This window comes from Procambarus clarkii, chromosome 69, assembly GCF_040958095.1.
Source record: "Procambarus clarkii isolate CNS0578487 chromosome 69, FALCON_Pclarkii_2.0, whole genome shotgun sequence".
Taxonomy (NCBI): Eukaryota; Metazoa; Arthropoda; class Malacostraca; order Decapoda; family Cambaridae; genus Procambarus; species Procambarus clarkii.
Genome location: NC_091218.1, coordinates 19,875,195 through 19,901,196, shown reverse-complemented (window position 1 = coordinate 19,901,196; position 26,002 = coordinate 19,875,195). Strand labels below are relative to the sequence as shown.

The following is a 26,002-nucleotide window of genomic DNA, read 5'->3' as shown; positions in this document are numbered from 1 at the left end:
CTCCCCATATCTCTTACCTCCGTGTTGAGTGCTCTAAGGCCCTTACCCTCCTTCGGGTCTTGTCCCATACTTCTTGGGGGGCAGATAGGCGCACTCTCCTTGCTTTACATTCCTCTCTCGTCCTGTCTAAGCTCGATTATGGTTGCCCTGCTTACTCGTCTGCTTCTCCTTCTACTCTTCGCCATCTTGATGCTTTGCACCATACTGGGTTGCGCCTCAGTTCTGGTGCCTTTCGTTCGACTCCCATCCTTAGCTTGTATGTTGACACTGGCTTCCTGTCTCTCCAGGACCGCCGTGATCGCTATTGTCTTTGCTATCTTGCGCGATCCTTGCAACATCCTTCCTCTCGCCTCTGTCGTGCTTTAACTTTTACCCCTCCTGCGGTTCCTGTTCCTCTTCACCACCTCCCTCTTTCTGTCCGGTTATCTCGCCTACAGGATTCTCTTTCCGTTCGTATTTCTGATGTTTCTCCTCGTGTTGTTCCTTCTTTGCCCCCGTGGAGGGTCCCTCTTCCGCGGTTTTGTACATCCTTGACCCGTATCACTAAAGCTTTTACCCCTCCTACGGTTCTAAAACGCCTTTTCCTCGAGCACTTTTCTTCTCACTCCCGCTCCGTTTCTGTCTTCACCGATGGGTCTAAGTCAGCGGACGGTGTTGGCTACTCTGTTGTTTTTCCTGATCGCACTTATATGTGTCGCTTGCCTCCGGAGACTAGCATCTTTACAGCGGAACTTTATGCTATTCTCTATGCTCTTCGTCTCCTGCTTTCTCGTTTTCAGTCTTCCTTTGTGGTTGTTGTTGACTCTCGTAGTGCCCTCATGGCTCTCGGGTCCTTTAATCCGGTTCATCCAGTAGTTGTCGAGATCCAGCATTGGCTGTTTCTCGTTCACAGTAAATTTAAGTCGGTTGAGTTTTGTTGGGTTCCCAGCCATATTGGTGTGTCTTTAAATGAGCGTGCGGATGCTGCTGCCAAGGAAGCTGTCCACTCTTGTCCCATCTCTCGCAAAAGCATTCCGTATTCCGACTTTTACCCGGTTATCCATTCCTCAGTCCTTACCCGTTGGCAGGCTTCTTGGTTGTCTGTTACTGGTAACAAGCTACGTACTCTTAAATGTTGTGTTTCCTCGTGGCCGTCCTCCTTCCACCGTAACCGACGGTGGGAAACAGCTCTGGCGAGGTTGCGTATTGGCCATACTCGCTTAACCCATGGTCACTTGATGGAGCGCCGCCCTGCTCCTTATTGTCCCTCTTACGGTCGTGCATGTCCTGACTTCCAGGACGAGCGTGTGTCTTACTTTCCAACCGCCCCTCGCGGTCACCTGTCCCTCGATAGAATTCTTGGTGACTCGGATACTTTTGATATCGTTCTTGTTCTCGTATTGGCATCCTTGGTGATATTTAGCGCCCTCTGATTATTTTGCGTATTTGATGGTGCTACATAGCCTTCCCGGTTTGGTGCCTTCTTTTGATAATTACTTACTTTGTCAAATACTGATACTCTGATTAAAAGATTCCCCCATTTTGCACCCGCAAGATAACATAAGATGTTAAGGGTTTGACAGATATTAATCATTTGTTTTAGAAGCTGTTCACTTGAGACAGTTAAGCAAGTCCCAGCTGTGTCTGGGTACAAGTGACAGGATGAACAACTCAGTGGGTTTTCTTCCTATTGGGGAGCAATTCCTTGATTGACAAAGTTGATCCCTAATGATATCTAACAATAAACTCTATAAACAAACGAGCATTTAGGGTCAAGCTACAGATGAGTTGGTGTAGGATAACAAAGTGATATGCCAGCATTTCATTTATTATGCACCCCATATCCATCTTGTGGGCAGAACTTGAGAATTCCTACCCAGGCACCGGACACAAATTTCATCTCAATACCATAGTTTTCATGGATCCAATGACCCAAACACAGGTGCCATTGCTATACACAGCTCCAGCAAGTAAGAAGGGAGCAGAAGTTACCCTCAAGCACCTGGAAACAGCATGTAAATGTCCCCTAGCCACATTAAGGTGACACCATTGAGTTTGCCAATTACTCAATATGAATTATTGATAGATTATTTGTCTTTCACTGTTAAGTTGGCTTGAAGAGTAAATAATTATCAAAAGAAGGCACCAAACCGGGGTTGGCTTGAAGAATTATTCTTTATTTTTAGCAAATATACCATTTTTAATTCATACATCATTATGAGTATGTATTTAATTTACATGCTCATAATCTTTAGCCATATATGTCAAATATTTTTCTAACCTTTCCTAATGCACCTTTCTACACCATGGAAGTGAAAAACAAGGTGAACTAATAATAAAATTTGTATTTATTATATCTCACAGAATTACAGTAATAAAAACTTTCCATTATGAACTATTGTACAGAATTAATAGTCATAAATGACTTTCTTTTTTTTTATTCTTTTATTTGGCATTTCATCCTCTGATTTCCCTGTCTTACTGTCACTTTCCTGACTTGTTTTGGTCACACTATTGCATGTGCCATCTAGTTTTGTTGTCTGTGTGTTGCTTATATTGTCTACTTTTGCAGAGTCACTGCTGCCAGGTCGACCTCGTTTTCTAGTCATAATTATGCACTGCCGATTTGTCTCTGTCTGCTTACTGCTACAAGTCTGATGCAGTTTTGTTGTGTCAGTCTTAATGCTTTTGCCTGTCTGTTTGGGTTTGATGCTCCTCTTGTATGTCTGACTTGGTTTCATTCCCTTACTGTTATAAGTTTGGTCTGGTTCACTTCCCTCTTGAACATATACCTGCTTTGATTTTACTGTAGTGCTGTTATTTGACTGATTTAGGTTTGCTGTCTGTTCTGTACTCTTCTTAACATATAATTTAGATGCAGCTTTTGGACTTATTTCCACAATGAGTGTCTTCATAACATCTAGATTCTCCTGATGATGACGTTCCCACATGTTTGTCATTATATCAAAGCGTTTCATCATCTGATTTTGCATTTCTAACTGCATTTGAATTACCTTACAAATCTTCTCCACAACATTTGCCATGCTAGAATTTGATTTTGTATCTGCCACTTTGCATAGTCGCTGATTCTCTCTTGCCATATCTCTCAGCAGAACTGTAAAAAAAAATTCAAGTGATAAATCAATAACCAATTAGTATAAAATTCACAAATACTTGATCTAAAGTGTAGTAATTAAAAGTTTATTAATAAAAAATGCTTTTTTAATGAGTCTCTGAATGGTCAGATACATAGTGAGTACTGTCTCTCTTCCTTTGGCAACAAGATATTATTTAACATTTCCATGTTAATTAATACATACCTAAAGCATTATCCAACTTGGTTCCAAACTTTGTTATGAGCTCTGCTTGATTCTTGATGGTTTCTTGGGCCTTGTTATCACCTGGATCACTCACTTTAGGCTTAGTAACTTTGCTCGACTCTCCAGTGCACTTATTTTTAAATACCAAGGAGAGAAAAAATAAAGAGGCTTTAATTGTGTTGATTGAAGATATGTAATACATATCTCTGACAAGACCAGTAGGCTATGAGAAAGTGATAAAAATTTGCATATGCCAGTACAGTAATTAAAATATGTAAAATGTTCATTAATATGCTATTTAATACCCAAAATATCTATACAAGCATTTTTACAATAGTGCAAATATTTACCTGTTTACTAGGAGAATCTGATACAGATTTTGATCTGGTGGGCAACTTCACAGTGGTAACTACATCATTTGGTGGATCTGATAGTGTGTGTGATTGGGAAGGCATTTTTACATTAGAAACTTCATCATTAGGAGGCTCTGGTGTGGATTTTGACTTGGAAGCCTCGTCAAGGTGATCACAGGAATCATTTAAATCAGGGTCTTCATAATCTCCTGGACTTTCATCATTGTCTTCATCCCCACCATCATTGAAATTATTGGATTCATCCCAGCTACCATCATCATCTCTGCCAACACCCTTGCTTGTAGAAATGAATTTTCGAATTTCATCAAGAGAGGGTCGAGCCCTTTTGCCCTCTGAAGCACTTACATATGGCATAATCAAATGGTAGAATTCAGGCATAGGTCTAGAGTGTGTATAATTATGAGCTATGGCCCACTTATCCAATTGTTCATAAGACCGGCACTGATTAACAAGGTTGCGCCACTTCTGGTTGCAGCGTTTCACTGTCACACCATCTTGCTGTTAATAAATAAATAATACATTAAAATAAACAGTAGTAGTACAAAATAATTCACAGACTGACAGACTGATTTTACCATCACTGAGTGAGAATGATCTTTGCATTATTTGGGTGGTGAGAAGGTAGGTACATCCATAAAACAAATGAGAATATACAGCACCAGTGTTGTTACCTCACATAAGTAACACTGTAACAAATTAGAGAGAGGCAAAGAGGCCTGGTACCATATGAGAATCAAAACCGACAGATATGACCTGAAAGAACTGTTAAATAAAAAAAAATCATTGGGTATGGCTCAGTTGCATATGGGTAATGGTTTCTCTAAGGCTAATAAATCTCAACATAAAAACAAAATTTTTTAGTCATTATATAGGGCATAATAACTACAAGGAGTGTAACAAGTACTGGGAGTGTAAAGTTTATAAACAACTGAAATATGAACAGGGTGGTGTAATGAGATTATTCCAGCCAGCTATCAGTTTAACAAATTTTCCATTGCATTTCTGCCCTAAGACTTTTACAAGAGCTTCAATTGTAAAGCTGTCACATTTAAAATGTGACAGTTTCACGGTCACGTGAAATTCACGTGGTTAAGTTTCAAGGTCTAAACTCTCAAGCAGCGGCTTGTTTTGCCAGGCTTATGTTTTCTAGAAGAGTTCTTTCAAGATTTTGGTCTTGGCTGACTGTATGTAAGGGTAGGTTTCAAAAGTCTGGGCCAATTGCCATAGGCAATAACCTAGCCCAAGTGTTATAACTTGGGAGAGCTACCGAGGTGGATCCCCACCCAGAAATACATTTATGTCAACTGACAGTGTTTTAACTGTTTACTTATTAATCACATTGTCTCCATCTTTTCTGGTGAGAATCCATTGGTACAACAAGCATACTCAAACTGCAGATTATATTCATAAATATCTATCCATCAGTGAAACTGCAGTACCATCCTGTAGTATTATACACAACAGAATAACTTACGAGGCCAGACAGGTGAAATGCAATTTTTTTCCAAGTGTTTCTTCTGTTTTCACGTGGGTTGGTCTCTATGACAAGCTGAACTAGTCGTTCAACTGTAGCTGGGAAAAACTGGAAACTGTCATTGTCAACTCTGTCATCTGTACAACCTGAGTGCAGAAATGATTATACTCAGTTCAATATCGTCATCTGCATTTAAAATCAATAGTAGCAAATATAGGTAAACAATTTTCTGACAGAAAAATTAAAGCAGTAGTTAATGGTAATGTTCTAAACTAGAAAATGTTACTAGCAGAGGACCACAAGGTTTAGTGCTAGTGCTGGTAATGTTTATTGTCTAAACTGTATAAACAATCTACCAGAGGGGATACAGAGTTACATGAACAGGATATATTACTAGGGAAAATAAAAGCCATATGACTGTCATTCCCTTTAAGATGATCTAGACAAAATAAGTGAATAAAATAAATGTGAATAAATGCTACATTATGATATGTAGATTTGGGAAAAAGAGGCCACATTCAACTTACACAGTAAATCACATGAAACAATATTAAAGAGCTGACAAAGAAAGGGAAATGGGTTCGTTCTACATGTTAAACAGTCATCAGATCACATCAAAGATATTATGACAAAATCCTATGCTACACTAGCAAATTTCAGAATCTTGTTTAAATATAGGGACGGAGAAATACTAAAGAAACTGTTCACCACATTTGCTAGGCATATCAGAATATGCAGCAGTTGTATGGTGTCCATATCTCAAGAAGCACATCAATAAAATAAATAGGGTGCAATGACATGCTACTAAATGGCTTCAAGAAGTGGAGAAAAAAAAAAAGCTACAAGAGTCTTGAAGAGTTAAATATACCAATGACTAAACTACACACTAGAAGATGAAAAGACGACGATGTTTTGATCCGTCCTGGACCATTATCAAGTCAATTGTCTTTTCATCTTCTAGTGTGTGTGGTTTGGTATAAAACTGTAACCGGAATCAACATGGTTGACAAAAAGGAATTTTTTAAACTTGCAACTTCAAGAACAAAAGGCCATAGACAAACTAAGGAAACACAGGTTCTTGAAAAATCTGACAATTTTCTTTTGCAAACAGAGCTGCACACAGTTGGAAAAATTTAAGTGAGAAGGTGGTAGATATTAAAACTATCTTGGTAGTTCCTAAGTGATTATAAGGAAGACGGGACATCACGAGAGTAACTTTCATCTTGTAATGACACTAAGGTAATTACACACACACAGTCACAAAAGTCAGTTCCCTACCACCCACTTCCCTTTAATAAACCACTTCTACAGTCATGTTCATACTTTATCCAAATATTGTACTTACATGCTATACAGTATTTGCTATAGGCCTTCTTGTCGTCCTTCTACCCTAAAGCACAACCATAGTAACTTTCTTCGCCACTCTCTGTACAAGTTATTCATTTTTCAAGACCATACCATAAAATTATTTTCTTCTCTATCTTACAAGCACACACTTTTGCTCTAAACTTCAATGACATTATATCTCTCTATTCTATCATCCTAGTACCCTATGCCTCTCAGTCTCAAATCACAAATATATAAAAAACTATAAATTTTAAACAAATTACAATAATAAAACCTACTTACTTTTGACCCAGTTATTCTTAGCAGAACACTGTAGTTCATGTGATACCAGATCTTTCTTATTAATAAGTAAAAGGTGACACAAGGAGCACCTTTCAATTCTGAAATAAGAAAATACTTTAATTAAACTTAATTATTCAAATATTACTGTACAGTTACAGTTCCATCCTTATGAGGGTTTTGGAAATCTGCCATTTTGGGAAAAAAATATCCTGGGTGCTTTAGTTCCTTCCTGGGCATCTGCAAGTAGCTCTAATGCCCACTCATCTGATACTCTTCCATCAAGTTCATAGACTACACAGTGCAAGAGTGCAAGCATGCAAGTGACCATTAATGCAATACAAAAATCTCAGACTTTGCAAAAGTTGGAAGATCTTAGTGAAGACAAATATTTTACAAGAAGTAATCTTGAATATTATCCACCAGAAGATGAAATAAGCAACTAACAGCAAGGAGTGAGGAAAAGGCTGGTGATGGGTATGGAGTCACACCCATCACTTTTATCAAGTAGAGCAGTGTTGGTGATAAATGAATCTGACCAAAATGTGGGGGGTGGTGATGGTGCAAGTGTTAGTACTTCCTAATGGGGAGCTCTGGGTAGGGTATTAGGGCTCTAGACAGAATTGAGTTTGAGTATACTGAATGAAAGTGACTGGCAGAAAATTATGGCATTGGTACAGGTTGAGTTTCTTCCATCAAATGACAGATAAAACAGATAACAGAGCTTGTTGTCAAGAGATGGACAGTGAATTTTCATATAAAGCATGGAAAAAATCATGAGAAATCTATCATTTAAATGTTTATTCCTACCTTCTTTCTCTATACCTATCATGTTATAACATGTTGCTGGAGTATATTTGAAGAGTTTGTGATTTCATTATATACATTGAAGCTGGTGCTGTTTTTTCAGGCACATACAACTACTTATTATCCAGTTATGGCTGACTTTACCCTGAGAGTGACCTTCAGGGAATGAAACTCTAAGGTAAACTGTTATTGCTGCACAAATTCTTCACAGTACATTTCTTGTTACCTAATTTTTTTTGTAAGAAAAATCAATAGCTAACTTTAGCTAACTCTAATAAACTTTAAGATGCTTTAATCAGAAAATTTACAAGTTCAATACAAATAAATATATTTAAATGAACTAAATGTTTTGAGTAATTACACTGTGGTCATGTTTTATACTGTTCTTTGTTGCATAGAATCCACCTTATTTTGCCAAGAATGATATACTGTACATTGATAAATGTAGACTAATCTGGCAACCCAAAAAAGTAGCTGTCTTTAAAGATAACTGCTGGAGACTCGAGTATTAACAAGATGACAAACAACAAATGAAAGCATAATGCTCTGCACTGAGTAATACTCTATAGTGTAACAGGAAATAATGTCATCATTACCCTTGTATAATGATTTCCTTTCTTTGTTTTATCAGCTCCAAAAAAATCTCATCAATCTCAAACTCTTGTGCAATATCTCCAGGAGTAAAAATTCCTTGCTCTAGCCGATTCAAAATTGAGATCACAATATCTTTGCGCATCATTGTATTTGCAACATCAACCACCTCAATGCATTTTCGATCATGGGTACCACCTTCCACAATATACTCGATATCAGCTTCCACCTGAAATAATAGCACTAATTAGTTTGGTATAGAGAAATGTGTTTACATAGCCAAATTTTGAAAAGACACATGCTGCATCAAGGATGAGGAATTCACACTGACTTGGCTGTTTCTGTACTATATCTTAGAAAGCAGGACATTACCTAAGGGAGTGATTTTAGCTCAGTAAAAATCAACAATCTATTGCACTCTTTCAGTCAACCTTTCAACCACCACTAGTACTACTGTATCAGGCAATCTTCTAATAATCTTACTACTAGACAGTGTCAATAGTACATTACAGGAACAACCTATCAAGAACAAATCCTATTTACAAACAATATTTCTATTGAAGATGATTCTCATGTCAGATGATACCTAATTAATTTTTTCGAGCTTTGAACTTTTAGAACCAAGTCTCCTTGTGCTTCTATTATAATAATTCAGATTTGATTCAACTAATTAATACAGTATTTTTCCATACCTTACAGTCTTTCACTCCAAATTTATCACTGTTGTTTTTGGTGCTTTCTGGTGCAGTTTCCTCTGTATCTTCATTTTTATCTTTTTTCTGTTTTCTTTCCCGCTGTACTCTTAGTTTTACCTTTTGGATTTCTGAAATAAAAGTAAAATGAACACCAAAATGATAGAAAATATTTAGATATATAAGCATCAGACATTCTACACTTGCTTTCACTACAGGCTCATTGTTAACAATCACATATTACACTACAATTAGTTGGATCAAGAAAGATTTTCAATTTCATGTCTACTCTCTATTTCTGAACTGGTGTAGGGTGGATACCCTATATATGTAACAAGCCTGTAGGTGAAACCTTTCTTATACCAACAGGGTGCATGCCTAAAGCAAAACCATGCAAACCCCTAACTTTATATGGTAACCTTGATTTTGACCCCCAAATAAAATCTTACATGTTGCTGCCCCTTTCAATTTGTGGAAATCTATACCAAAAACTGATAAAACAGGATAATACCCCTTAACAAAGTGAGAAGATACTTTGTTAAGTGGTATACAGACTCCCAACAAAGACAAATCTTTGCCTACCATTCCTTACCCATCGAGATGGACAAACTTGGGTCAGTTGTGGACAAATCTCAAGCTTCATACTCCAATGCTTATGCCTACAGATTTATTTGCAAACTAAAATAGACTACTGCTCCTCTCCCACACAGAAAAAGGCTGGTCTCTCAGTAAAATGTCAAACCCATGGAACAGCACCTTAACAAAATAGAATTAAATAACCATTGAGAGCTATTAGATCGTCTCAACCCTGAGACTCTCCAACTTGGGAACAGCATCGCTAGTTACATAAATTTCAAATCTAGTCAGTGAATAATAATCCATAACTAGCCAACCTGATGAATACCCAATATTTCAGTTTAACACCAAACTCAAGAATACCAACACTTATCTATACAAGAGCCTGGTTGATACCTGGTTGATACCTGGTTGACAGCCTAACATTGTTGCTAATACAGTCCAGATGTAAGATCAGTGAAGGTGCCACAGTAGTGATGCACCTAACAGTGATAGGGAGAAGTACATATTTGTTTTGATTAGTGTTAAGCTTGCATTTGATATCAGTGGTGGTGTATTTGATGTCTGCTAAGCTTGGGCTTGAGAACAAAGCCTCTAAATAGCTGATATCCTGGCTGGATTGATATTTCTTCTATTATCTCCCAAGCAACTTAAAAGAGCATGTTAGGATGCCACTATCTCTGTAGCAATGGTGACATACATACACATTCCTGTCTGACTGAGCGAGTGATTGATCCTTAGTAAGCACTGTGGATCACTATATCTCACTGAAAATGACTGAAAATTAAAGCATAGAAAATTATACATTTACCTTTGTTTGGTCTTGTAAAGTGAGTGCTATTTGCCAACATTCTGTAGAGTGATTAACATGATATCAGGAGCTTAAGCACACACATCTCTCATCATGGCAGTAGATGTACTGGTGCTAAAGCAGTGAACGACAGCCTCATCTCCTATGGCTGCACTTTAATATTCAAAAGAGTACTGTAAAAACTAAAACATCAAATGATGTCAGCTATGAATGCCTAGGATAACATCAAATGATGCCAGCCATGGTTCAAGGGCTAAGAATATTGATTATCTCTACTTACCTCTATCAATTTCTTTAATAGATCCATAAAACTCTGGAGGATCAAGATGAAGGTAGCCTAGCATTTGATTACCCTTCTGGAGTGCATCGAAGTTCCTGACCCGCCGCAACAAGCCCAACCATTTTTTTATAATAGACTTCCTGTCAACCCATTCCCCAATCTGAAAAAAAAAAAAGATTCCTTCTAATTAAGACCTTCAAATCTTTTTCACATTATCCAGATGATATCTGGCAAGATAAATTATAATTAATGTGATTAGCATTACAGTATTGTTATAGTAGAGTATGCATGTATTTTTTACTTTCATGTGTCCCTTCTGAGATGAAGAGGTAAGTTCGGTATTCAGCATTGGACTGCACCAAAATTACCAGTAAAAGAGCTTTCAGTATTTACAAACCTAATCTTGCTTTACTGTACTCTGAGTGTTAGCCATATCCAGGCCAGTCCAACACAAAATTCTCAAAATGTTTCTTAGTGCAAGTTCTTAAATTAATATATGTGGCTTTATGGGTTAATATATCTTATTTCATCAAAGATTGTAGTAAGAACATTCATCTTGCCAATAACAATTAATATTATATATTGCACATAATAATAAATGTAAGAGTAACATACAGATACTCGTAGTTCCTTTGCTAGTTCTTCCATGACAATTGTGTATGGTTTTTTGCCGACCTTCGCCTTTGCTTCTCCAATAACATTAACATGTTCCATCATGCACTTCAAGAGTATAGCTTCATATTCCCTTATCCAAGTTCTTGGAGCTGGAAAATAAAATTTGTCTTAACAACAATTTGTTGCCTATCAAATTAACTACTGTAAAGAAGGAAAGAAATAATGGGTTATTTAGCCCAATTCTCAGTAACGATTTCATGTCAGTACACATACTATACCAATTCACTTGCAATTGTAGCACAAATTATATATACTAGTACTGTACTATTATTCAAAAGTTAAGGATAAATTCAAATCCATGTGAAAAACCAATAAGATAGTGGACAACTGCTAATGTACCTCACAGGAAAATTTCTTCAGAACATTCAGTACAAGCAAACAAGATGGATCACACTACAGTGGAACCCCGGGTTACGAGCATCCCTGTTTACGAGTTTTTTGGGTTACAAGCCCAATATGGTCGGAAAATTTGCATCAGGATACGAGCATTGCATCGGGTTACGAGTTTGTTGATACGCGTACGGGCTGACCTAGTGCGTGGTGGCACGATGATTGCGCCTCAGTTTACCAGTGCCTCGCGCCAAGTGATTATCCCGCCTGAATTCTTCACAAGGATTTACAGTTTTTTGTCGGATTTTTGGCCACTTAAGCATAAAAATTGTTATTATATATCTCGCCATGGGTCCCAAGAAAGCCAGTGGTAAGGTTCAACGTAAGAAAATAGTTGCGAGTAGAGGCAGCAGAGGATGTCCCTTCCTCATTAAGAAAATGTTTGAAGTATGGGAAGAACTTCAAAGTTTTGTTGAAAAAACTCGCCCAGATAAAGCTGTAGCAGGCCATTGCATTAACATTTTAAATGACAATGTGATGTCTTACTACAGACAAGTATTAAAATGTAGGGAAAAACAAGTGTCTTTAGACAGATCCTTAGTAAGACAAGCAAGCAGTGAGCCACATGCAGGCAAAACGTGCCAGAGAGTGCACACCAGTGATGTCCTCACTGCCTGATGTTATAATGGAAGGGGACTCCCCTTCCAAACAGTAACACCTCTCCTCCTCCCCCCGTCCTCACCATCTTCCATACGCCAACACGCGTCATCAGCAAGGGTAAATAATAACTTGAACATACTTTAGTAGTGTAGATTTGGATGAATTAGGTATAAAATTTAGTTTGAAGTGAAGTTTTTGGGTAGTCAGAAATGGATTAATTCATTTCCCATTATTTCTTATGGGGAAATTAGCTTCGGTTTACGAATTTTCGGATTACGAGCCGTCTCCAGGAACGAATTAAATTCTTAAACCGAGGTACCCCTATATTACATTCTAAATGGTTACATGATGAGTCATCCTATTTCCACCCAACCCTTACCTAAACCAACACAATGGAACCTTAGATTAACATGGTACAGAATGTGCACTGTGAGGTGTTTTTATTTATTTATTTATTTATATACTGTATATACAAAAAGGTACATTGGGTTTCTGAGGATACTTAGCATGGTGTTAACATTCTTGTAAAGCCACTAGTACAGTACGTGCAGCGTTTCGGGCAGGTCCTTAATCCAACATATAATTTTAAGTAGGTGAATTCTAGCAAAATTTATGAAGTGCTAACAGGTACATTGCAAGAAAAAAAAAAAAAAAGACGAGAGAGATTAGTAGGTATATTAAAGCACATCGGTAGCTCTGATTGATCTGTTACCGATGTTACTACCGAGTTACTCTCCAAAGTAATCTTAAAACCTAAACTAAAACCCAAAAATACCTTAAAACCTAAGCTCACCGTACTTAGAAATGTGTGCTAACAGAAATCAAGCTGTAATTTGTTGTAAATAGTGTGATTTATTGTGATTAATTCCAGACAACTTGTGAATCGGTTTCCTTAAATAATTACACTTACGTCTTGGTATCTTTACTTTATTTGGGGTACATTTTTCCTTTGCCACAAACTCTGGTTTCTTTATGGGGGTTGAAGGTTCGATACACTCCAGGGTGTGCTCGGCTGCAGACAACACATCCTTAAATACCGCATTGCAACTGTAGCAAGCAAGCTGTTGCCCTGCTCTGAAAAATAAAATAAACCACAAATTAATGAATTTTACTTATCGTCCACCAAGAGGTGTGCTTAGTACATCATTGGCAAGTAGACAATAACATGAGGAGCACCACTTCTTAGCAGTAATTAAGAAATAATAATTCATGTGTTTATACACATTAGGCTTATATGGTCCCCACTTGCCCCCCCAAGGTCGAATTATAGACCCCACCCAGGATGCAACCCCACAACAAGCTGACTCCTGAATACCTACTTGCTGCTAGGTGAACAGGTGCATTAGGCGAGAGAAAATGCACCCAATCATTTATGACCCGCCCGAGATTCAAACATGAAATTCTCAACTGTGAGTCGAGAACTAACCTAACTACTACTGGGACCTTTTCGGTCCCGGTAGTACTGTACATTCGAGTATTATTAAATATATGCATAATGAATCATTATCTAAGCTATGAACTGTGGGTATGTTGGAAGCAAGTGTTAGATGCTGTGATATTTGGACACAGCCCATGGCACACTGCACTATACAAATACTGTACAGTATATTGTACCATCAAAAATGCAGATCCTATGTTTCAGTTTATGGGTTCACCTCACATAGCCATGGAGTGAAACCCTGCAAGGCTTACTGAGGTTCACCTACACTAACTACTGGTGACCTATCCCAAGATGCAGCCCATAACAGTTGCCTGACCTCAAAGTACCTATTTACTGCTAGGTGAATAGTAGCATTAGGTGAAAAAGAGACATGCCCAATCTTCCCAGACTAGTTACAGATTTTGTAATAATAATTAACCTTTACTGATTACTGTATCTTATCACAATATTCTCCTGATCTTCTTAGGGCACGGCTGATTACCAGGAAAAGAAAAAGTCGTCTCAGGTTTAATTGCTGTAGCAGGACAGAAGCGTTTAGGCACCCAATGTACAACAGTGGAGTTGACAGCCTCGAGGCAAACATTCAGCTCCCTAACACCACTACCCAAGTGGTGCAGGTGAAGTATGTAACAACAATAAGAGCCAAGGCCGCCAGTCACGACCTTAGCAAGATGGTTAGCTACCAAATTTTGTTTACCTTCCCCAAACTGTTTACTCAAACATGTTTGGGGCAACTCTTGGCTTGTCCATCACCTACCACTCTTACACGCTCCAACTTCTCCTCCAGCACGCGCTATCTCGCCTCTCCTGCTGCACAACAAATCCGCACAGCTGGATTACAAAGTTTTAATGAGTAGTAAGATAATTACTCACGGGATTTTGTAGCTTATTTCCAGCGACTCCATTTTATCAGACGCTGAAGGTGTTCGCCAGCCGCCGTCTGGGGCCGGATTAGTGTGACGTCACATCATACATTAGGCATCATATAAAAATTCTAGAGTGCATCGTGTAAAATATATTCACCTGATTTTACTGGAACTTACCTGAGGGCTAGCATATCTCTGGTGGCCTCGACGGGGACAAGAAGCTGGTAATTTGTGAAATATCTCACCCCTCCCTCACTTATTCCTGAGGATTTGTTTGGAATCTAGCATCCATCTCTCAGGCGGGTTGGCAGGTCCATGGGTTTTTATCTGAATTTATCTGAAGGCCACTGGCACTAGTGGCCATGACAGAGGCCACTAGTGGCACTAGTGGCCTCGAAAAGGATAGGAAGCTGGCGTCTTGTCGAAGGTCTCCCCCCCCCCATTTGCCTTGATAATATTTTCTAGTGGCATTTTGAAATTAAACAGTTTCGCCAGTTACGGCTTCGGCAGGTAGGCGGTTCCATGGGTTAATTACCCTGAGGGTGAAAAAAACATTTCTTGTTCTCAGTCCTTATAGTCAAAAGTACTCTTGATTATCCCAAGAGTTTGGTTAGCTTTTTTAACTGCTGCTCCCACCTGTTGTGCAACTTTAATGAATGGTGGATTTTGACTCCAAGGTCATTTTCTTCATCAATCTGCTGTAATATAATGATATAATTTTGGAAACTTGCGTGGGTTGTTATGTCCTACATGCATAATGTACTTACCTAATTGTGCTTGCGGGGGTTGACTGGCTCTTTGGTCCCGCCTCAGGACCAAATGAGGGGCATAATGTGAGAGATCCGCCCTATCATGCCTGAACATGCAAGATCTTGCATTTGTCGATATTAAAAAGTATTTACCAGTCTTCTGACCATTTGTGGAGTTCACGTAGAACTCTCTGTAGGGCTCCAATATCATTATTATTTCCCACTTTACCATATATCTTTGTGTCATCTGCAAATTTGATGATGTGGTTTGTAATAATCTCCTCTATGTCATTGATGTTAATGACAAAAAGGGGTTGGCCTCAACCCTTTGGTAAGTGGGGTACCCATAATAAACGAACTAAAGTAACTCATAATCAATGTTGTCCATCGTGGATTTATACGTTCTTCTGAGGTTCCGCGCTGGAGAGGCTGGAGGTTGATAACAGTATGGTGAAAGAACATCTTGTTTTCTGTCCTACATTGTGACTTGTTGAGCTTGTATTACATTGTGACTCCTACTTGCATTACATTGGATCTTTTAAAGAAGTGGTCTGGTTAATATCTTACAATTTTAACATGCACTCGGGAGCTTTGATTGCATACATATCTTTCACATTTATTTCATTTTAAATTAAATATGCTCTATAAGTTACTTGTGGTGTAAAGTGCTCGTTTATGACTCTCGTTGCAGTAGTTGAATGTTACGCAGGCAAGTCGCTTCATAAATGTATATCAATCTGCAATGTGTCTATGAGGAAGGGGCCAAGAGCTGGCGCTCGAGCCCCACAAACACATCTAGGCAAGCACATTTGTAGTAATCAGTGGGAAATTAAAGACTAGTTGAATTGTTTTATCGATTTACTAAATTAGTATTCATGTTTGAATACGAATTCAAATTTGTATTCGTGTTACTGGATGTTTGAAGCTTGTAATCCATAAAAATTAACCTCATACTGGAAGACTTGGCGCTGCCTGACTTGGATGAAACCACAATTCAAAGGCATAATGAATAGTATCGTTGTCTGGAAGATATCATGAAAAGAAATCCAGTAATTCAAAATTACTGAGAAATGGGCAATTACTGTAATGTAAACAAGTATAGTGACATCAAGATGCTCAATTGGAACATTGCTTACCTTAGAAAACGATATATTAGTAATTATATATAAAGGTTGGAGTGTTATGCTACTAGCTACCATTATAATTAAATATAACGTGTGCTTATAATATTGTAAGTATAAGCTATTCACTTCAAACGACAATTATTATATCCTCTATGATATTTGTTTTCCCCCACCGCTCACAGGATGAGAATGGGGTGCACAATAAGCTTGCTGTCGCTGGCGGCAACACCGTAAAATCAATCAGGAGAAAGGCTACGAGCACGCTGGATAAGTCGTAGAGTTTGTGACCTGTGGGTAAGTTTGAACAGCTTCTTGGCGAAGTATTTAGCTTGCTAGGAGTTCATAGACTGCTAGAGCCGGCAGGGTAGTCCGTAGTGCCTGTGGACGAGATCGCGGGCTATGTGGGCGACCTCACTGGCACACCCCCAAAACATTGTGATCCCACATCCCCCGTGGCCGTAGTTGTGCACCACCTGCAGTATATAGTCACGCCCATGGTTATTGTCACCATCTTTCCATCACAGCTTGAGTGTGCATGTTATAAATGATTCGTCTTACGTCTGGCAAGGAAGATACGAACAGAGACACGTGAACAAGCGTCTCAAATAATATAGTCATTTATTTAGCTCAATTTGACCTCTGGTTTCCACTGATGAACCCAGGGTCGTAACAGTGCACTATACGAATATACACATACTGTATTAGTATCGGTATATTATAACCAAAATTATAGATACAGAACTACACACTTTATCATGCGTTTTGGCACAAATTGTAAACTTACCGGGACAGTTCGTGAGTCTACTTTAATCTGGTCAGCTTCTAGACGAACTCCACCTTTCCTACAAGGCCGCAGTCCCACCCACTCCTGCACCACCACCGCCGCCTGCAGGTGACAACACTAAGACAACCACAACCCACACTCCAGTTGAGAGGCGGGACCAAAGAGCCAAAGCTCAACCCCCGCAAGCACAAATAGGTGAGTACAAATAGGTGAGTACACGGGGATTAGGCTGCATCGCCAGACATTTCTACTGAGTTTTAGATGAAGTGAAGTGTGGACAAGACACACACTAGAATGACTAGAGCATTGCATTCTTTATACTAGCAATTTAGCCATTTAGAGATAACACTGCACATATGCTGCATGAAATATCAAATCATTTTATTGCAAATGATAAAATATGTGAAATGCTTGCAGTATATCTATATTTCGCTTCTAGTTAATGAATAACATGTGTATGTTCAATGTACGGGTTTCCTTGTGAAAACCAATGTTGAAAACTATTTAATCATTAACAAAGTTTCATACCTCCTATATATATAATAATCTATTGTTAATACATACAAGATGTAGTGAAAGAAGTCTGTTACTAGCTGACTGTAATTGTCAGCTAGTAGCTGACAATTATGAAAATGACAATGTAAATTGGAGTGCACATTAGATGTAATGATGTCAAAATTGTTGTTGAAGTCGGATTGAGAAAAATTTCACCCTTTTGTAATTCTTTGTGCTATCGCTCACGGTATGAGTATGGGGTGCATAATAAACTACCGCTCATAGGATGAGTATAGGGTGCACAGTAAATTAGCCGCCTGTGTGCGAACAATCGGTTATGATGAATAATTGAGCATCTATCTTTGCAAGAATGTAAAATCATCAATGCTGTGTACTCTCATAAACCCAATATACCTTCTAATATATAAATACATAAATAAATAAATAAAGATTCAGTAAACTGTAAAAAACATTGTTAAACAACATCCTCTGGGATGTAGTTAAACACTCTCTGTAATCCTTCTGTTCTACCTGTCACTGTAACGTAAGCTAACGGCCGGTGGCGAGAACACTCAGAGCATAACAAATAACAGCAGAGAACCTTGAGTGAGGGCATGAGAGTGGTGCAGTTATCCCAGATGACTCTGGAGTCTGCGGGGTCCACCTCCAGCCGCCAGTCGTCGTCTTGGTGGGTTCCTCCTACCACTACCGTCTCAATACTCGTCACATCATAATATTTCATTATTATTACAATATTACTACTACTAATACTACAATAATAATAATTATTATTATCATTATTACTTAAATTTGTATGTAAATCAATATTTCAGTTTTTTAAACAGTATCGTTGCTAGGTTGTGAGATAGGCTAGGACGCGTGGCCTCGGGAGAGGTAAGTGGGACTCGCTTGGGGAGGATATAAGTTAGTTAGTACACATGTTGTGAGTGGAGAAGATAATTGGGACTCACTTGGGGAGGATGTAGGCAAAGGACTCGTCAGACTCGTCACACAGGAACCTTCCCACCCACGGTGCTCGAACCTGAAAACCAACCGTACAAAAATTAAGAATTTTGTACAAGAAGCAAAACTAGAACTGAACTACAAAATTCTCAGGTTTTATGGATGTAAGGAGAGTTGTTCTTACATTTGGGCTCTTTTTTTTCTAAATCTGTACAGGTACAGTACAAGGTTGAGCTTGTAGAGGAATCTCTACAGAGGAATTGGAATCTCTATAGAGGAATTGTAGAGGAATTTAGAGGAATCTCTACAAGCTCAACAACCTTCCTCTCTTCGATTATGGAAAACCATAAATTAAAAGTAATTATAATTTTTTTTATTAACAAGCTTAGGTATACACAGCAATGTGCTACCCTATTCTATATGAAATATTACAAAGTGTAGATACAAAACTAGCTATAAGTTCATCTAATCAAAAGATGGCACCAATTTAATGATATAGTTATATAGGTTGATAATGCTAAAGTTGGAATTGTTACAATAGCATATTTACATAATTTTAGGTCAATAAATATAAATGATTTATGCATATATCTATCCCTCAAGGATTGTTTATAGTCCTGAGAAAATTGGTAACAACCATTAATAATTACTTCCTAACCCTAATACATTTGCTAAATTAGTGCTATATAATAATCAATTACTAATATTTTTTGGAAGAAATTCTTTATATATATACAGTATTTTAAATTGGTTAAAGGTAGTTTAATTTACGATAACTCAAAATCAGTTGGAATTATCAAGAATTTACACGTACTTTTGTCTGTAATAACAAAAAAAGAAGGAACCTTGATTTCCTACTAACAACATCAGTTCAGATAATCTCTTTAGATAAGATATATATTATTAAAAACATGGGGGGGACTTCAAGTATGCTGCACTTTTATAGGATGTCCCTCGAATGATAGCATCTCCGACACATATAGGAGCATTAACATCAATTTCTGGTTTAAGACGATATTTGTAAAGAAGTGTATTAAAGACGAATGAACATAGGAAAGGTCTCCAAGAATAATAAAAATAATATTGACCACAGTTAGATAGGACACTGACCCTCATGACTTGACCTCTGCAGGGATAGACAGCTGGGTCAGGCACGAGATCCCTGGCTCCAAGACCGCTGCAGTTGATGACGAGGTCTGCCTCCTGTGCCGCCTCTGTCAGAGACGACAGACGACGAACCTCCAAGCGACCTCCCAGCTCCTTTACCTCCTCCAGCAGCACCGGCAGGAACCTTGATACCTCCGCCGAGAAAGTGCCAAAGGTGTAGCCAGATCTGCAGTGATGATAAGATGAAAGATGAACTGCTGGATGTATGTGACCACTTCTGTATGAAGTTGCAATACAATCTTTCGAATGACGAAACTGAAAATGTAAGTCTACTAGTGTACTAGCCTGCACCAAAAAATGTTGGGTAGAGAATGAGCATATATTCCAATATCTATGAGTGAAACAGTTACAAACAGGAAAAAAACAGCCTCGAGAGGATACTCCCTGAGGTTAGCAAACGTGGCACTACATAGGTCTCAAATTAGACAGCCCAATAGTGATCCAGCCATAGTAACGTCATCAACTTCGGGAAATATTGTATCCGGTCTACAAATAAAATATAATTTAACATAATTTATATGGGCCTTTATAATTATATGTCATGTAGTCCGGTTATAATGGACGAGAACCCCCAAAACAGGGTAAGCTAAGTCTCTTATACATAATTCCCCATTTGTTATATGTCACTCTTGTACTTTATATGTTAATGGAACCATTTTTATAGCCCATTCCATCGGCAGGTAAGCTCGTGATCTGGAGATATTAGTTGAGCTGACAACCTGCAAGAAACAATGACTTCTTGCATACACTAGCTGCCCTTACAGACGCCATTACCAGGTACACCCAGGACCACATGTGCCACACCCTAACAGATGACGGAACAGCCTAAACAGGCCATAACATCCATCACAGCTAAGGCTACCCATTTACTTTATATTAACCCAATAAATTGTAGTATTAACAAATACTGTAGTCTAATTACCACCATATGTGGTATAATTTATATGTAGCAAACGGTAAATGTCTATAGCTTATTATATCACCATCAATTGTGGGATAAGTTGTCCACATTTACCATCCACTATATGCAGGTAAAAACAGGCAGGCTGAATTTAAAATACAGTCCACTTAGAATCATAATTTATATTGAAGTAAACTAAAAAATACAAAATAAATATTCACTAATTAATAAGCACATACTGCCTGCTAGGATTACCCCACACAAGCCTAACTCTGGCAATTACAATGTCACTGTCTGGTGGATGTATTATATCCGTACATATAGTTCTCACTATCATAATTCTTTATACTAGTGCTTTCTGCCCTTTGAGTGTCAGTGATCGCTCTTCTATCAGCCTTAAGTTTCTTGAAATTTCAGGTTTATTACAAGCAATTTTAGCTGCCGTCTGTATAATCAGGTTGGACAACACTTAGGTGAGATGGTCACAGGAAATTCTGAAACTTGATCAATACATTAATTATGAATATAATTGATGTTACAATATTCCTAGTATCTATTTTGCATGTTGGGTTTTCAAGTGCTTGAAGAGCTAACTTGCAGCTAACTCTGCATGCATTCCTCTGTTGAATTATCATGGAGGATGCTCATCACATAAGCCAGTTGCCAAAACTAGCTGCACGTAAATAGTTTTACTGGTTTCTCAAACCATTTCGGTTGGCAAATGGCCTCTCTTGATTTGCAACTTTGCAAGGCAGCTAGTGTAGTTGTAGATAAGAATACTTACCGGTACTGGGGACCGTACTTAGTGCACTCAGCGTCAGTGAGGGTTCGGTACGCAAGGGGTACATGTCGCCAGGGATTCTCTTGCATGTGGTCGCGACTGATGATTTCTCCATAAGCGAGGGAGACGCCCATCTGCCTCCCACTCTCCCACCACCCACGGAACAGCTCCCATGTCTCCCGGGACCACTGGCTATACGCCGCACCAGGAATTTCCCTCACCAGACAGGAGGGAGTACATATTGGCATGAATTAGAAGAAGAATCCTGAAGCTAGACCTATTCACAGCTCATTAATCAAATACAGTATAGCAAAAATCGAAAAGGGAGTTGTTTATCATTACATCATTCGACCGACAACAGGAAAGAAGAAGCTAAGGAGCTGAAATGTGGCCCGGTTAACTCTATTAGGTAAGTGCCATTAGGAAAGTAGTTAGATATATATATATACACACACATACAGCAACAACAAAAATACATAAAAGAGAAGGGCGAATAGATTGATAAACAAAAATTGAGATGCAAGTCCGGGTGAGAATAAAATTTGCACCTCGAAGAAGTGGGGTTGCCCAAACCTGTGTATTAGTATACATTTTATTCCTGGAAAAAAAAACTGCAGGAATATTTACACGAGCTCCATTAAGTATCTCCTGAAGTTCAACCCCTATCAAGAAAAAACAATAATGAAGACTGATTCGAAAGGAAGGAGGCCGGAGGAAATGTAAGACTTTGGAGAGGAACAACTTCACAAGACTTGTAAAGGAAAGGACTTAGAAAGAAGATATCATACAGAACTCATCTCCACAAGCCCCCCTAAACTCTATATTATCAGTGGCACCTGCATGTATAAGGAGTCATTCAGGATCATATGCAACATGTATCTAAAGCCAATCTTTGAGTACGAAGATCCAACTTGAAGTTCTAATCCTAACCAAACACATAAAGAAACAAAAAAGTGCAGAGTTATCAACAGGCTGGCATTGAAGCTTGTGGGCAAGAATTACGAGAAGAGGCTATAAGCAGGATTTCACCATACTAGAAAAGGACGGAACAAGAGGATATGTAATCACGACATACAAATACTCCTTGGAACAAACAAGAGTAGACAAAGACACTCTTTGAAACGGGAAAGACCAGAACCAGAATCCATGAATGTCGAGCGCCCAGGAGGGTCAGAGTAATGCAGGAATAGCTTGCAGTGAGGAAGTAGAATCTAAGAGAAAGTCGTAGATGGTGAGTCTATTCATAATTTTACAAGTTTATATAATAAAGCTTATTTATGTCAGGTGATTGAAGGTAATGTATATGGGTCCAGGAGCTGGAACTTAATCCGTGCGGTCGCACAGCAATATAAAGAGAAGATAGTTTTTGGCTCACATGATCTTTTCCTCTGAAGTTCCAGGACTCATATAAGGCTCCCAGTGTCCTGCTGCTCCGTCACCTGTTGGTCACAATATCAAATTGACCTCAAATGCATACAGGTTAACATCAAGCTGATGTATTTGTCTGGCTGACACTAAGCTTGGTTTTGGCCATCAACTTTGACCATGACATAATAAGCACGGTGTCAACTTTGGCAATCAGACACAAAACAGTGTCAGCAAACGTACTACACTCAATCTGCTAGAATTAAAATGATGCTATAGATTATGAACATTTTACGTTAATAGGGTCCTATTTTACCACCAGTTGATATAAGATTAACAGAGTTGACCTCAATATTACTTACTTCAAGATCATTCACGACTGAACGTAGACAAGGTGGAAAAGGGCAAACTTTCTTTTTATGAGACAAATTAGGATAAAAAGACATGGATGAAAGTTGGAAATGTATACGAGTGAGATTAACCCAAAGAAATAATTATATACTGCTAGGTTGGCCAACACGTGAAATGCTCAATAATAAGCAGTGGAAGACTTCTCCTATCATAGCCTTAAGAGTAAATAACAGTGCGCGAACATTAGATAAAAAGAAAAAACTATAAATGGCTAGGAATCGGGGCTCCAAAAAACTGATAAATTTATAGTAAGTATAAGTACTGATGGGCAAGCACCAACTGCGTCTTGGTGTAATCCTAACTAGAGTTGTCTTCTAACTTTCCCTCAAACTGAAACATTGATTGGGAGTCGAGTGTTTACTTCAGATTTAGCGGAAAAGAGCAAAATTTGATTTCATAATTAACCCCGGGCTTCATATTTAATCCAAGTATTTGATCTCCGACCTTGACCTGTTGCCCTTTGACCGCTAAAAACACGCCCCCCCCCCCACCAGCTGACCTGTGGTGGTGGGTGTGAAGTGTTCAGCTATAATGGTGAGGCTACACTGAGGGAGACGCTGGAGGAGGGCTAGAGCACTGCCCACACCACTCACCCCGCCGCCCACCACTACCACCCGCACCACCATCGCCTGCTGCCGCCAGAGCTTGTCTTCTACTCCTGCAACAGTGTTTTTAGTTAAGTTCATTTATTATGCACCCCATACCCATCCTGTGGGCAGTAGTGGAAATGGGTTACAGACGTATATATAATAAATTCAGGGACTGAATCCCAAAATTCATTTAGCTAAGCAAGTTACAATCGTGATGAGCTAGTTACAAAATGTAATGCATATTATTACATCAATACACCTTCACATATTGAGCAGTTACCAGTCAGTTATACTATATAATGTTGCAGGTATCATAATATATTTTAATTGGGCACCATTCCTTCCCCCCCCCCTTCCCAAATCCTTATCCTGACCCCTTCCAAGTGCTATATAGTCGTAATGGCTTGGCGCTTTCCCAAGACAACAAGTAACACTTCTTAATTGGTAGACAATATCAATCACCAGTTGCCTAACTCCAGGGTACCTATTTAATTATTGCTAGGTGAACAGAGGTTATAGGCGAAAGGAAACATGTCCACCTATTTCTGTCCCACCTGGTAATCGAACCCGGGACCCCGATTCTGAGTCGAGAACGAAGCCAACTATACTACGGAAAGACTACACATTCACTCATCAACTTAAAATACCTTGAATGATATGTTGCCAAGAGCAACACAAATGCTGGAATGGTTTCTTGTTAGTGTTATGGTTAATTCTAACGAGTGATTTCTCCTCTGTATCATTGAAGAACTAACAGCACTCTCAAGGCGATGCAGAAGACTGGCAACGCAGCCTGGTGATCCCTGGCACAAGGTGGCTGTGGAGAGGCTAAAGTACACAATACATGTGAGCAGTGTAATATTGGTCTTCTGAACCCACGGCATAAGAACCTCAATCATATCCTCTGTTACCACTGTGCACAAATGCCATATCTAAACACTATTTCAAATACTGCAGTTTCAATGTAATAATCTCTAGATCTAATGTATCTTTAAACCATACTCTATGGATCTAATGTATCTTTAAGCCATAATCTCTGTTAGCCACTACTTGAATTATTTTTCAACCGAAGAGCAATTATACTGCATATTATATATTGTAATAAAGAGGCTATACATGGCCATCTCTCTCTCTCTCTCTCTCTCTCTCTCTCTATATATATATATATATATATATATATATATATATATATATATATATATATATATATATATATATATATATATATATATATATATATATATATATATATATATATATATATACTTACATATTAACGTTAATGGCACCAGGTTACATTCCCTTCTAAGGTCACATAATAGTTACTACACATATTGACCATAATTAAGGTGAATTTGAAACTCAAGTGAGAGTTGGCAGATGTCACCTTAACACAGAGTACCAGCAACAAGCTGATGACCTTGGCGACGCTGCTACCATCTCTCACCACTTATAAATGTTTACACTCAAACTATCGTATGCTTGTCTCTGGAGCCAGATAGGTGTATATGAATATACTTAATAAAGGAGGCCAGAGTTAAATTGTTGTGGATCCCCCCCCCCCAAACAATCATATAATAGGCTTCAACAACAAAATAAAGTTGAGGCTTTTGCCAAGCGCGCAGTAAATAAAAATGTTGCATAATACAGTCATAATAATAATTAAAGTTTAAGAAATATACAAAAGATATAATTATGTAACAACTAATTAACCACGATACAGAGAAGTTGTAACAATTAGTTGTTACAAAATATGTATATTAAAGCCACATTATTACGAAAAACGTTTCGGGCATAGATTAAAATAATTCAGATATATTATTTCTAGGTGCAGAAGACGGGCAAATACTTTTTAATATCGACAAATTGCAAGACCTTGCATGTGGAGCGTAACAATCCACATCACAGCTACAAAATTAACAAAGGAAAAGGACCAAGGAATCATAATACACAATTCAAAGCGAGATGTAAAGTGCGGCTAGACAAGGCAGATCAGAGGTGTTACTTCTGCCTGAGCTAACCATCTAGAATGCTCTAGATGCTATTACCACTACTCAGTATACTGGACAAGATACCTGAATTTTTTACCTGAGGGCCACTAACACTCAAGGGGCTTCGACGAGGACAGGAAGCCGGCGACTTGTCAAAGGTCCTCAGTTTGTCCTGATAA

General features: G+C 38.4%; 2 protein-coding genes across 8 annotated transcripts; both read right to left on the bottom strand.

Moving 5' to 3' along the window:
* Window positions 1-2,304: 2,304 nt before the first annotated feature.
* LOC123772102 (uncharacterized) lies at window positions 2,305-14,825 on the bottom strand. 5 transcript variants are annotated; one of them, XM_045765053.2, is made up of 11 exons: window positions 14,680-14,825; window positions 13,106-13,269; window positions 11,146-11,294; window positions 10,531-10,690; window positions 8,864-8,994; window positions 8,177-8,400; window positions 6,777-6,874; window positions 5,148-5,293; window positions 3,650-4,171; window positions 3,300-3,429; window positions 2,305-3,094 (listed from the first exon to the last, which is right to left on the bottom strand). In XM_045765053.2, the coding sequence occupies exons 1-11, from the start codon at window positions 14,691-14,693 to the stop codon at window positions 2,388-2,390; spliced, it is 2,445 nt and encodes an 814-aa protein (XP_045621009.1). In that variant the 5' UTR covers window positions 14,694-14,825; the 3' UTR covers window positions 2,305-2,387. The 5 variants fall into 5 exon arrangements, with proteins under 5 accessions (XP_045621009.1, XP_045621008.1, XP_045621012.1 ...); XM_045765052.2 differs by lacking the exon at window positions 14,680-14,825 and adding an exon at window positions 14,510-14,627; XM_045765056.2 differs by lacking the exon at window positions 14,680-14,825 and adding an exon at window positions 14,394-14,505.
* A 1,266-nt stretch (window positions 14,826-16,091) lies between these two features.
* LOC123772103 (D-aspartate oxidase) lies at window positions 16,092-24,652 on the bottom strand. Of its 3 annotated transcripts, none has more exons than XM_045765057.2 (9): window positions 24,480-24,649; window positions 23,742-23,900; window positions 22,842-22,905; window positions 21,470-21,658; window positions 19,728-19,950; window positions 18,626-18,696; window positions 18,256-18,373; window positions 17,160-17,261; window positions 16,092-16,848 (listed from the first exon to the last, which is right to left on the bottom strand). In XM_045765057.2, exons 2-9 carry the CDS (start codon window positions 23,866-23,868, stop codon window positions 16,726-16,728), a joined length of 1,017 nt encoding a protein of 338 aa, XP_045621013.2. In that variant the 5' UTR covers window positions 23,869-23,900; window positions 24,480-24,649; the 3' UTR covers window positions 16,092-16,725. The 3 variants fall into 3 exon arrangements, with proteins under 3 accessions (XP_045621013.2, XP_045621014.2, XP_069167260.1); XM_069311159.1 differs by having other exon boundaries at window positions 16,796-16,935; window positions 24,480-24,652; XM_045765058.2 differs by lacking the exon at window positions 23,742-23,900 and having other exon boundaries at window positions 24,480-24,648.
* Between the last annotated feature and the right edge of the window lie 1,350 nt (window positions 24,653-26,002).